At 36.6% G+C, this 12,220-nt stretch overlaps 4 protein-coding genes across 5 annotated transcripts; 3 read left to right on the forward strand and 1 right to left on the reverse strand.

Annotated features, from left to right (window-relative positions):
• Nucleotides 1–1,627: 1,627 nt before the first annotated feature.
• On the reverse strand, nt 1,628–2,947 carry LOC18992588 (cilia- and flagella-associated protein 251). Its single transcript, XM_006415999.2, has one exon. It carries the CDS (start codon nt 2,822–2,824, stop codon nt 1,892–1,894), a length of 933 nt encoding a protein of 310 aa, XP_006416062.1. The 5' UTR covers nt 2,825–2,947; the 3' UTR covers nt 1,628–1,891.
• Nucleotides 2,948–6,237: 3,290 nt separating this feature from the next.
• On the forward strand, nt 6,238–7,335 carry LOC112084015. Its single transcript, XM_024152260.1, has one exon. It carries the CDS (start codon nt 6,238–6,240, stop codon nt 7,333–7,335), a length of 1,098 nt encoding a protein of 365 aa, XP_024008028.1.
• Nucleotides 7,336–7,573: 238 nt separating this feature from the next.
• On the forward strand, nt 7,574–10,156 carry LOC18992589. Of its 2 annotated transcripts, XM_024152838.1 has the most exons (12): nt 7,574–7,806; nt 7,919–8,020; nt 8,260–8,419; nt 8,534–8,659; nt 8,735–8,820; nt 8,919–9,003; nt 9,095–9,211; nt 9,315–9,357; nt 9,441–9,478; nt 9,572–9,621; nt 9,729–9,780; nt 9,887–10,152. In XM_024152838.1, exons 3-12 carry the CDS (start codon nt 8,264–8,266, stop codon nt 9,917–9,919), a joined length of 786 nt encoding a protein of 261 aa, XP_024008606.1. In that variant the 5' UTR covers nt 7,574–7,806; nt 7,919–8,020; nt 8,260–8,263; the 3' UTR covers nt 9,920–10,152. The 2 variants fall into 2 exon arrangements, with proteins under 2 accessions (XP_024008606.1, XP_024008607.1); XM_024152839.1 differs by lacking the exon at nt 7,919–8,020 and having other exon boundaries at nt 9,887–10,156.
• Nucleotides 10,157–10,716: 560 nt separating this feature from the next.
• Nucleotides 10,717–11,496, forward strand: LOC18992590. The gene is made up of 3 exons (XM_006416001.2): nt 10,717–10,842; nt 10,923–11,066; nt 11,161–11,496. The coding sequence occupies exons 1-3, from the start codon at nt 10,738–10,740 to the stop codon at nt 11,494–11,496; spliced, it is 585 nt and encodes a 194-aa protein (XP_006416064.2). The 5' UTR covers nt 10,717–10,737.
• The last annotated feature ends 724 nt before the right edge of the window (nt 11,497–12,220 follow it).

Here is a 12,220-nt window from a genome sequence, read left to right on the forward strand (position 1 = left end):
TCGATGGTCTGATCCCCAGAGTTTCAAGTATTCCGCGGATGAGTGGGGGAAAATAGATAGCCATTCTTCGTTTCCAAGTGCTCTGTCCAGTCGGCATTTGACTTTGCCTGAGCGTCTTCTTCCCACCCAAGAGAAAGAATTTCCCTTGTAAGGGAGATCAAGCATTCCACAGTTAGCTATCATAGTCCGGAATGGGATAAACGAGGTTTCAGAACGCCTACGGCCTCCCCGTTTCTCGTGATTTCCTGTTATCTCATTAAAGTCTCCTATCATAAACCAAGCTTCATTCCTGCTTAAGCTCATCCTAGTTAAACGTTCCCAGACATTTTCTCGGTTTTTAAGGACCAGATCACCATAGACCAAAGTCGTAAAAAATTTATGCATGTCTAGACTTGATTCAACGTCGATCATATGCTCATCAGAATAAATAATAGAAACCGTAGGTTCATCCATATAAAAAAGGGCTAGACCTCCGCTTCGACCTATTGGTTCAACGGTATAAACATGGTCATAGCCAAAATACACTTGCATATCTTGCAAAAAAAATCGATTATTCTTTGTTTCCGATAGAAATAAAAAACGAGGTTGAAAACAGTGATGAAGCTCTTCTAGATGATCTTTTGTTAAGTCGGCTCCCGCACCCTGACAATTCCAACCAAATACATTCATTTTGGCGATTTGAGATTTTTTAGCACCTTCGGTTTTGGCCTTTGGGCCTTAAAAACTTTCTCTTCTTTGGGCGAGTTCTTACTATTTTTACTTGGGCCTGGCCCAGATTCTGCTATTTTTCTTTATCTTTTTGCTTTTGAAGGAAATGGTTTTAATTAAAATTTCGCTTCTTCAACGACCTTCTTGGCACCGGGATTTGGGAATTGCTTTGACCTCAGATAAATCAGCATCCAAGATTAAGGATTTTATAATTTTTCTTGGCTTCTTAATACTTCCCGTTCATCTTCTTCAAATAAATCAGCAACATGAAGCCAATCATCTTCTTATGCACAATCAGAACTTGTTTTTTCTCTTTTTTTCAAAATTTTTCATTTTTTCCAAGATGAAAGAATTCCAAACCCACTCTTTTTCATCTTTTTCCTTTTAATAGATCAACCAAATCATTCACAAAATTATAGACAATAATGAAAATCTTAGCACAAGGCTAGAAAATGATGAAATGTAGATCCAGAGCACATGACCATACTTCCCAAGAAAGGAGAAAGCTTCAGATCTGGTTTTAGGAGAAGCGGCTTCGTGACAAAAAAACTAGCCTTCCAGCAAGTCAAACTGGGTTGACGGAAATGGTTGTTAAAGAAAAGAGAGACGCCGGAGACGTCAAGAGCTTAAAGTCAGCGATGCCGTCTTGCTTTTCTTGCGAGACGAGATTTGAGACCATACAATATTTCTAATCCCGCAGAGAAATTGAGGAATTCATAGACTCTCCACAACAGACTTTAAGAGTTGTTGGCTTGTCTTCAGTAAATAGGAGCACCGGAGCAGTCATCAGGCATCACCAGAGAGATTCAAATTTCAAATCTGAGAAAGAAAATGGGATCTAAACTCCCGTGGAAGCTACATTGGAGAATGGGCCAGAGAGCTTTCCTGTAGTACGAATTGTTCTTATTTAAATACGAGATTTGCAAACATCCAGCAAATTGCTTCTTCTTCTTTTCTTGATTTCTTCACTTACATAATGGTTTTAATACAAGCCAAGCTCCTCTTCACAATGCACAGAAAAATAGTGTGACAAAAAAAAAACGGTACAGCTTTCGGTAATCAATTAAACCAACGTACCAACTTCTAAGAAAATTATATATATACATAACACGAGAAGAAAAAAAAACACCCCAATATCTAAAAAAGTTTCAATATTTTTTTATTTTAGTTCTGACGAATTTTGTCAGAAAGGATGGATATTTCTGCTAAGACCATTCACATTGGTGAAGAACCCGACCTGTTTGTACGGAAGATACGATCTGTGTTTCCCTTCTTGCTTTAGCGCTCTGTTTCTCATGTAAAGCTTCTCGTGCGCCGATTTTGTCTTCTTCTCCAACGACGTCGTTTTCTCTTTCCCCTTTTTCGTTTTTGTTGTCTTATTCTCCTCCGTTGCCTTCTTATCATCTTCTCTAGTCAATTTCGCAGCCGACGACGACGACGACTGAGTCTTGTCGCCGACGTTACTGTTCAAGAAAACAAACGCGTCTCTTCCGTCGCTGTTGCTTCTCGAGACGAGATCCCTAAATCTCCAGAGCTTCGAAAATCCCGTCGAATTGCTCTTCCGGCAAGTCTCCGGCGACGTTTCCTCAACAGTCCCACCTGACCAAGAGCAGTACGCTCCCAACGGTTCAAGCTCCGAATCCGCCGCCTTCTTATTTCCGTCTCCGTCGCGATCCTCCACGAACAGTTTTCTGAGACGCGGCCTCAGAGCGTGGTTGTTGTTGTCGTTGTCGGTCATCGATACGCCGTCGTTTTCGTAATGGAAGAGGAGATCGCGATTAAACAGAGGGAAAACAGGACGGATCTGGCCATCCTCGAAAGCTTCATCGGCGGTTATTGGAGATCCTTGTGCGTTTACACAAGCAAACGAAAACTCTTCTCCTTCTTCTTCTTCTTCATCTTCTTCTTCTTCCTCCTCTCCTGCTTCCTCTTCCTCGTCAAATTCGACGGATTCTTCGAGTTTACTCCAAGATCTCTCCAATTTTCGAATTTCTTCTCCTTCTTCTGGAAATCCCAACTTCTTACAGAAATCCTCGCTCAACATCATGGAAATCTCCGTTAATCGGTCATCGTCGATGCATTTCGCCGGCGGCGAAGGAGGAAAAGCAACCTGCATCGTTGTTGATCAGATCCAAAACCCAACGTAATTAATCTACCTCTCTCTCTGAATCTCTCTCTATCTCTAAGAAGAAAGCTGAGACGACGGCTGTGTGAAATGAGAAGTAGGAAGGGACTTTAATAGTCACCTTATCATGGTTATATATGGTTGGTGCTGGGATGGTGCCTCATGAAAGATAAGTTACCCACTGTGAACAACACCTCTTTATCACCTTTTTTAAAAAAAAAAAAAAAATCATTTTTTTGTCAAACGACATAATGTATTTTTCTTTAAACTAAAATCCAAAATTAATGTAAACTAAAACCCAAAATTATTGATTTGGTAAAATTAAATTAAAATTATAAAATTTTCTGATTGAAAAGGATTATCTATCAACAAAATAAACGACTTAATTAGGTAGATGGCAATGCAAAATTGAAAACTAAGGTAAATGCTAATACTGTGATTTATTGCTATATAAGAATGGCTTAAAATTTATGTTTGATTTCTTAGTTAAAATTTATAGCTTTATTTTGTTAAATGTACCTTAAAATATTAAGGATGTGTTATTCCTTCAATCAAATATGTCAATATTAAACGCACTAAGTAGTATATATAATTCTAAGGAATGTATCACATCACATGCTAATATAAGTAAATTAAAAATAAATTCGATAAATTAAATATTTGCAACTAAAAAAAATAACGTGATATCATATTATCGTTTTAATAACTGTCTTAATTTATCTCAAAGTAATTGCCATTTCACACAATTATTCAAAAGAAAATTATTATGATTATGAATAGCTTTGCAAAGGTTAGAAACATATATGAGATCGCTTCTCTTTTTGTTTTCATTCACTTTATAAGTAAAAGCGCGTGATAGGCTGAGGAAAGGAGTGGGTGGGCTGCCGATGTAATTGTCTCCACCGTGTCACCGTTTCCAAACGGAAAATTACTCAAACTTGTTGGTAAAGCAATAACGGGACTGACATGTGGTGTGACGTGGAAGGTTTGTGGAGATCCACATGTCGTATGCACAGTGTAAATTTCCTGAAAATCACGGTTTTGTTCCGTTTGTAGTTGTAGGTGATCCCAACATTGCCTTTGCGTTGGTTATGTCACGCGCGAAGGGTGAGGTTGACCTATTCTTGGCATTGGTCAAATGTAAGAACTAACGGTGGAATACTTTGACTTTTCCCGTTGTTCAACATAACCAAGTCTAGCCCACTTGATTAAAAAATAAAACAAGACTAATCCCCCACATGTTTATTGAATTTTGTAAGAAATGTCAAAAGCTTTTTTTCATACTATTCAACATATGTGTCTATAAAATAATACTAGTCCCACATGTTTATTGTATGCACCTGGTTTTTGGATTACTATTTAGCAATCGGTGTATTTGAATTGAAATGATTTTTTTTTTTTTGTCTTTTCTTGTTAAAGAATTGAAATGAAATTAAAAGGAATATCTTGCAAACAAACCAATAAAAAACTTTTGGCAAATCCACGACCATGTAAATGTATCATTTAAACCAAGAGATATTGCGGATTGGGATGCACTCACACTCTAAATAGGGGAAGTTGTAAACAGACTAATATATAGTTTTTTATATATAAAATCCACCTACAGTTTTTTAAACATCAACTATACTCTAACGCTTCTAATTTAGCCAATCCATCTTGAATTTGTAAAGTTTGTATGTACCAACATAATTTATGCTCTGATAGTCTGATCTTAGCTCTACCATATTGAAGTTTCGTTACCCAAATAAAATTTGGATATAGTTTGTTATCTAAATTTGTATTTTTTTATTCTTCTAAATTTGTATTTGAGTTGCGTTGGTGACTTTTGGGCGTTAAAACGTCAAAGACTTCTTCATTATCGTCGGATATTGTTGAAGACTTCCACAAACGCCACCCGTATTTTGATAAACATTATTTAAGGGAAAAAAGGAAAGATGGGCAAAAAAATGGAGATGAAAAGCAAATTCAAAGTATAAGTTTAGTTGTTGACCTAACATATGCAGAGATATTGATCAATATAGGGTGTGAATATTAGGAATGGTATTGGGATAGAGAAGGGTAGAAAAAACGAAAGGAAAATGGAATAAAGAGAAAAATAAATCAGGAGTAAAATTTTACTCTGGTTTAAAAAGTAGAGTAAGAAATCTAGAGTAAATTACTCTACTTTTATTCATTTGTAGCATAAATAAGCTGAAAACTTTTTCCTCCTCTTTTATCTTGATTGGTTTTAGAGGAAATGAGCAGAAAAAGGAATTTCAGCTCTTTAATTCACTCTAACTTAACCAACCATAGACCCCTAGATTTTAAGAATATGTATCGATGAGAGTATGTCAATTGATCTCCTTCAATAATATTAGTATGCAATTAGTTAAGGTCCCCTTAGTGATTTCTAAATTAACTAATATAGTCACAAAAATGAAAGCACATATGTAGAGTGTCAAAATGAATCAAATGGATCATAACTCCAATAGGTTACGTATTTTGACACTCCTACACATACGTTTGTTATCAAATTTCTGAAAAAAATGAGTATTTCTTGCTGGAGAGGATAATTAGAAGAGAATGTAGACATTTTAATTTGAAAGTCACAATCATCTAAATTTTATTAATAAATCGCATAAGAAAAATTAAAGTATTATTTCATTACCTAGGGTCCCACGCTCCCACTTGATGATCAATCAATTTAGTTCACAACATTTGATTTCCACGAAATTTGTTTACTGAAAATTCAGGTTTAACCATTCTTAATAAAAAGTTAATTGACTGTTGACAGTTTGGCTGTTCCCGCCTGAATCGAATGACATGTCAACATTTTTAAAACCGAATTTAGAATATATCATTTTTTTTTCCTTTCATCTTTCATAAAAATGATTCTTCTACGGTTTATACAACAACAATACTTCTTGTAGTTTCAAAATCAGTTAAGTTTTACATTTCATTTTTAATTCTAAGAGAACCACTAATACGATTAATGTCTGATTCATACAATATTAGTTGTTATTAATTAAATAACTCTTTCATCATTTTCCGTAATGTTTTCACGCAAACTAAAAATCTATCAGTGAATACCACCGGTTTACTTGTATAGTATTTAATTCCGGTTTAGATTAGTTGGTTTAGTGTTTATTCAGATGTATATATAGACACACTTGTAAATCGTTTTCCCTTTGAGGAAGTGAATAACAGAATTTCATATCGTTCATAATCATGAACTCGCTTTCTCTAATATGGTATCAGAGCAATATCTGCTCATCTCTCTGATTCGCTTCTTTTCTAATCGATTTTCTCTCTTTTTTCACCGTTTAATCGACAATTTAATCTCGGATTTGTGGTTATTCGAACTCGGAAGCTTCACATTTGCTCCATCTTTCTTCGATCCAATTTCTGAGCTCAGATCTTCATTCATGGCGAAACAAGGACGAAAACTAAGGAATCGCTCACCGATTTCTACCAGATCTGAAGCGGATATCTCCGCAACGAAGTATAATGCTGGATCTTCTTCTCCAGCTGAGCCGGAAGTCATTGCGATATCGAATCCTCACGGATCTGCGAATCGCGGTATTTCTGGTACGAATACGAACGGCTTGGAATCCTTTGATAATGTTCATAGTCCATACTTCCTTCATTCCGCTGATCATCCTGGTCTATCTATAGTCTCTCATACTCTTGATGGTTCGAACTACAATAACTGGTTTATTGCGATGAGGATAAGTCTCGATGCGAAGAACAAACTTGCGTTCGTAGATGGATCTCTTCCTAGACCAGATGAATCTGACAGTTTGTTCAAAATATGGAGTCGGTGCAATAGTATGGTTAAATCTTGGGTGTTGAATGTGGTTAGTAAGGATATCTATGATAGTATCCTTTACTGCGAAGATGCGGCTGAAATGTGGACAGATCTGCATTTGCGCTTTCGTGTGAATAATCTGCCACGGAAATATCAACTGGAACAAGCTATCTACACATTGAAACAAGGTCATCTTGACTTGTCTTCTTACTATACGAAGAAGAAGACATTGTGGGAACAACTTTCCAACACTAAGACTCATTCAGCTAAAAGATGCAACTGTGATTATGCAAAGGAGTTGTTGGATGAAGCGGAAACTAGTAAGATCATTCAATTTCTGATGGGGCTGAATGACAACTTTGCTAACATCCGTGGTAATATTCTGAATATGAGACCTCGCCCTAGTTTACCTGAGATTTATAACATGTTGGACCAAGATGAAAGCCAGCGTTTAGTTGGCATGAACAACCGTGTTGCTCCTGCACCAGCTGCTTTTCAAATCCAGGAAACGGATCTCCCTGATTCTTCTCAAATCCTTTTGGCTCAAGGCGGTTTCAAGAAACCAAAATGTTCACATTGCAACAAACTTGGTCATACGGTTGATCGCTGTTACAAAGTTCATCAAATGTCGACTAGTATTGAACTCATAGATATGCTCACAATATTTGAAATTTTGATTTTCTTAAGCCTCCAATTTCTTTTTAATGGATTTTAAGCCATTTATTATAAGAAAACATATTGAGCGCCGAAAAAATAACATACAGTAGTATTGCGTAAAAAATTATTAATGTCCCCTATTTATCAAGAGAAAATAAAAACAGATTTTTAGTTATACATATTGGTTTTCTTAGCGTATATTTAAGAAAACAAAAAAAAAACATGCGAAAAGAGAGGATCCAGTTGAAATATCGGATTGATTTAACAAATCAGCAAACGCAAGTCCGCTAAAATCATATTAAAAGGAAGTTGAAAATCATTGACTAGCGTCTTTCCCAGTCTCTCCAATTTCACTTTGACAGTGCCCGAGAAATCGAATTCCTCCGTTCGACGGCGATTCGTCGTGACGGGATACTTCTCCACTTCTTCCACCTGATCTCATCTCTTTCAGCGTCGTTCGTCGCGCTCTCTCGGTTTTATCCGGCAGTATCGCTGATCGTGCTTCGCCTCGCCACTGAAGAAAATCCGGGTTCGTTTTCTCGCTAAGATCGTTTGTTTATGTTCTCCGGTATCACATACATTTGCAAATCGATGAATCTTAGAAAGAATTTGGTGTTTTGTTTCTTGGAAATTGGATGAAGCATTTCGAAAACATCATTGCGATTGTGCGGTTACTGTATATGAACTTCTCTCGTAGCGTCGTTCGTCGCGCTCCCTTCGCATCGCCACTAAAGTTAATCTAGGTTCGATTTCTCGCTAAGATCGTTCGTTTTCTTTTACCGGAATCTCATACATGTGCTTATCGATGAATGTTGGAAAGGTTTTGGAGTTTTGTTTCTTGGGAATTAGAAGAATCATTTCGAAAACTTCATTGCGGTTACTGTATATGAAAGTTGAGTTCGTACGAATTAGGATTATGGTTTCGGTTGTATGAAATCGGTGGAGGAAGCGATGCTTATTGATTTTCTCTCCAATGGATTAGGCAAATGACTAATTCATCGGAAAAGAGTTTTCCTCTGAGTGCGAAAGATTACGAGCTTTTTGAGGAGATCGGCGATGGTATTAACAGAGGCCGATGCATTGTACGTGATGAAATTGTGGCCGTCAAGATCTTGGATCTTGAGAAATGCAGTAGCAATGTGGTTGGTATCTTATCTTCCTCTTTTGTTGTTGCTGTTGTTATATTTAGGAGGATCAATCATCGGGAATGATATTTGTCTGTCTTGGAGATAAACTCGGAATGCCTTTTTTTCCAGGAAACCATAACCAAAGAAGTTCACACATTGAGCTTAAATGAGCATTGCTCTTTCTTAGATGGTAGCAAATTCTGGATTGTGCTGCCTTACCTTCATGGGCAAGGACACGCCCATCAAGATGTTAAGGTACTTTGATCGCAATTTCCATTATCAATTTGTTATCCCGTCATGTTTGATAGCACAATGTATGCTTCTTTCTAGGCTGGGGACATTTTGGCCGGCTCAAACGAAACTGTTAAGCTTGGAGACTTTGGACTTTCAGCATCCCAGTTACCACCGCCTCTTGGGTACTTTGTCTATTTGTTACTTTATCTGGTTCAACATACTCGTGACCAGGAATTCAAAGTTCACCTTTGTCACAACTTTGACATAACTCTTGGAGCAGAGAGCATGTTGACATCCCTTCTGGTGCAAAGAATCCAACTTGTGAAGACGAGCTACTTGAACGAAATTTTGCTTCAGATAATTCGGTAATCTAGATTAGATGAAAATTTTGTATGGTCCTTCATCTTCTGATCCTTATTGCAATCCCTCTGAAGTTGGATAGAGTTATTTCGTCAGGGCAAAGTGAAAAACGACGAAGCGGTGGCCTCTTGGATACAGAATCCTTTGTCTAACGATGCTGCTCAAATCCTCCCAGTGTTACAGAATCTCCTGCACGACAATGAAATGCAAAGGGTGAATTGCCATTTAAAAACGCTTCTTGTTGATGTCCACACATAAATGTCGTTTGGATATTCATCTTCTGGCAGTGTCACACTATTCTGTTTTTGATTGGCAGGAGCGATTAATCGGATTAATTCAGCTCTATGATCCAACTCCTGGTAAGTTTTCTGTTCTGTAAGCAGGTTTTTGCATCTTCTCTGTTTTACAGGTTTCACTGATCATTGATCTTGGTTTTGTACAGTCAACATAAATCCAATGATGAATACGGAAGGCGGGCAGGTTGGGATTGCTTCTCACTTTTGCTAATGACATATGCTTAGAGAGGAAGTTGTTTGAGGACAGAAATAAGAGCCTTAAGTTCTGAATTCGCAGATATCAACGGAGAGAGATCTAACTTCTGAGGTTCACTTCTTGGAGCAGAGGTAATGAGTTCACTCCCCACAAGCTTAAGACAATAACATAAATCTTTGAAGGTGAAACTTAACTTGGTTTGACCTCTTGCTTGTTATAATGGTTTTAAATGCTACAGCGTGAAAAAGCTTGAAGAGCAAGTTGAGAATCAGAAAACAGTAAACGCTCAGGTACGTGACATACTGACATGTAAAGATAGTGTCACACTCACATCTCGTCACCCTCTTCTATTAGATCATCATCACCATTTATGGAAGTTTCCTAAAATTGTTGCAGCTAGAAGTTCAACTGCTTGACGAAGAGCAGTGATCCAACTAAAGCACGATTGACTTTGAGCTCCATCTTGAAGGAGGCACCACTCTGACTCTGTTTGCATTCTTTTTACTTTAGAATTTTTTACTTTTTAACGGGAAACCGCTGAATGGGTCCATTCTTTGAATGAACAGTTAGAAAACCAAAAGAAGCTTCTTTACAAGTTTCTTAAAGTCATATTATAATGATCTGTTTGTATAAAAATAGTACCGCTCATTTTACTGCAAAACAATATAGGAAGAAGAAATGATTTTAATCTTTCAGTTTCGCTTGAGCATTTTACAGAAATGAAAGAGTATGATTTATTAGTCATTTAGCTAGGTTTCTTAGTCAGTTAAAACAAACAGATAATACCTTCGATCTACTCTGTCTTCATGTAACTCAAGAACTCATTACATAAATCATCCGTACGCTTTTCTCCCGAAAGGGTAAAAACTCACCAAACAAAATAACTCAATAGTTTAATTTTCCGCCTTTTAGAGGAATGCGTAGAACATTAACATCCAAAAAGTTCGCATATTTTTTTTTAAAGGTGAAAAAATAAAAATAGACTAGGAATGCCTCCTGACAACTTGATTTTTTTTTCTTTTAATCATGAATACATAGGAAAGTTTAACTTCCACTTTCATGAAGACAAATTTTTTTGTTAAAGTTTAAATAATTATGTTTGTGAAGATGTTTTTTGTATTTTCAAACTGCTATTCGAACTATTGGAATTGGATTATATCACTAAGAGTTAAAAAACCTAAGATTTTCTTTCATATGTATTTTTGTTTTAATCTTTGAAGGTGACAACGGAAAAGGGCCTTTGCCATATGAACATAGAAATGACAATGGGAATGACTCCGGATGGAGTCTATGAAACTTTCACCAATCCACATAAGTTACCAATGTTTCTTATAGGCAAGCGCCAGCTTCTGGTATTTTTCTTGTCATTGTATGTTTTAAATGTAGTATTAATTATGGCAATACTTGAGAGTGTGATATGTTTCTTATCAAGGAAATCAAATCAAGAAAGGTTTTGAAGAACGATGGACCGAGGCAAACCGCAAAGTTGAAGACAGCTGTGGCCTGGGACTTCCTTTGGTGGTCTGGAGCATTCCCAATAACTTTAATCGTAGAAGAAAACAAAAAAGATCTTACAGTAAGAAGCTTCTCTATAGCCTCTTAAAATAATCAGTATTTGGTGTTTGTATTTGTGAAACATAACTTGGGTTTCTCTTGCTTATATTTGTCAGGCAAAATATAAGAAAGAAAAAATGATGTTCATGAAAGTGTTCGAGGGTAACTGGAAAGTGGAGCCACTATATGTTGATCAGGAACGTTTGTGCAAGCATATGTTACCAAAAACTCGAGAAGAATACAAAAAATGTAGTGGTGGACAAGGAAAGGTTGCATCGAAAGTGACGGTGGACCAATACTTTCAGCCATATTCTCTTCTTAATATACCACCGGTATCTTGGTACATTCGTGGGATCACCATCAAAACCACCAAAACTCTGCTCCAAATACTCCAAATTAAGAGTGTCATATTCCGAGAGGTTCCACCGACTCCACAGGAAACAACCGTATAAAGACATCAAGCAACAAACATGGAAGATACAGTCATACAGATACTATAGCCTAAATGGTTAAAAACAGATAGTTGCTGAAAGTTGTAAATTTAATATATTCTTATATTCCTTATTTCCTTTAAAAAAAAAAAAAAGAGGTTGACTCTAGGATTTCAATTACCTAAATGCCGAACTCGATCGATGCTCTTGCTTGCTGTTTATCTATTCTACCACATTTCATTCTATTCCATATTTGATTTAAGGACAAAAGTTGACATATGTGATGTGTTGCATGCGGATGGATACATCTAAGGTCACCTCATCATTCCCTAAATCTTTTATGTATTTCAATATTTAACGAGCAGATGATCTGTGCAAAGTTTCATGTATAGGTAATATTAGAGGATAACTATGAAAAGATAGAATAATCTCGCATATATCTTTCAAAATTAAGAAAATAGACACATTTGCTAAATTTTATGGTTTACAATTTAGGTTTAAGGGTTAGAGTTTAATATTTGGGTGTAGGGTTAATCTCCTTCCTCATTTAGGACTCTTTACCTCTTGTTTCTAGTCTCACAATGCCCCCTTGTCATTATCATGCCAATTTGGATCGGAATATGACTTTTAGTAAAAAGAGTCCCAGTTTTTCTGATTTTTATAGGAGATTTGAGGTGTGTATTTAAAAGGAATAAGAATTCAAGTAAATGATGCATCTCTATCCACATTTAGGACTCTCTACCTC

Source organism: Eutrema salsugineum, unplaced genomic scaffold, assembly GCF_000478725.1.
Source record: "Eutrema salsugineum unplaced genomic scaffold, Eutsalg1_0 scaffold_5, whole genome shotgun sequence".
NCBI classification, from domain to species: domain Eukaryota; kingdom Viridiplantae; phylum Streptophyta; class Magnoliopsida; order Brassicales; family Brassicaceae; genus Eutrema; species Eutrema salsugineum.

What these genes read in the sequence shown, in the direction of transcription:
- LOC18992588 (XM_006415999.2), bottom strand. Translation starts at nt 2,824, where the DNA reads ATGCAGGTTGCTTTTCCTCCTTCGCCGCCGGCGAAATGCATCGACGAT.
- LOC112084015 (XM_024152260.1), top strand. Translation starts at nt 6,238, where the DNA reads ATGGCGAAACAAGGACGAAAACTAAGGAATCGCTCACCGATTTCTACC.
- LOC18992589 (XM_024152839.1), top strand. Translation starts at nt 8,264, where the DNA reads ATGACTAATTCATCGGAAAAGAGTTTTCCTCTGAGTGCGAAAGATTAC. An exon ending in ATTTTGCTTCAGATAATTCG is followed by an intron (nt 9,004 to 9,094) that starts GTAATCTAGATT and finishes TTATTTCGTCAG; the next exon opens with GGCAAAGTGAAAAACGACGA. An exon ending in ACGACAATGAAATGCAAAGG is followed by an intron (nt 9,212 to 9,314) that starts GTGAATTGCCAT and finishes TTTGATTGGCAG; the next exon opens with GAGCGATTAATCGGATTAAT.
- LOC18992590 (XM_006416001.2), top strand. Translation starts at nt 10,738, where the DNA reads ATGAACATAGAAATGACAATGGGAATGACTCCGGATGGAGTCTATGAA. An exon ending in TAGGCAAGCGCCAGCTTCTG is followed by an intron (nt 10,843 to 10,922) that starts GTATTTTTCTTG and finishes TTTCTTATCAAG; the next exon opens with GAAATCAAATCAAGAAAGGT. An exon ending in AAAACAAAAAAGATCTTACA is followed by an intron (nt 11,067 to 11,160) that starts GTAAGAAGCTTC and finishes TATATTTGTCAG; the next exon opens with GCAAAATATAAGAAAGAAAA.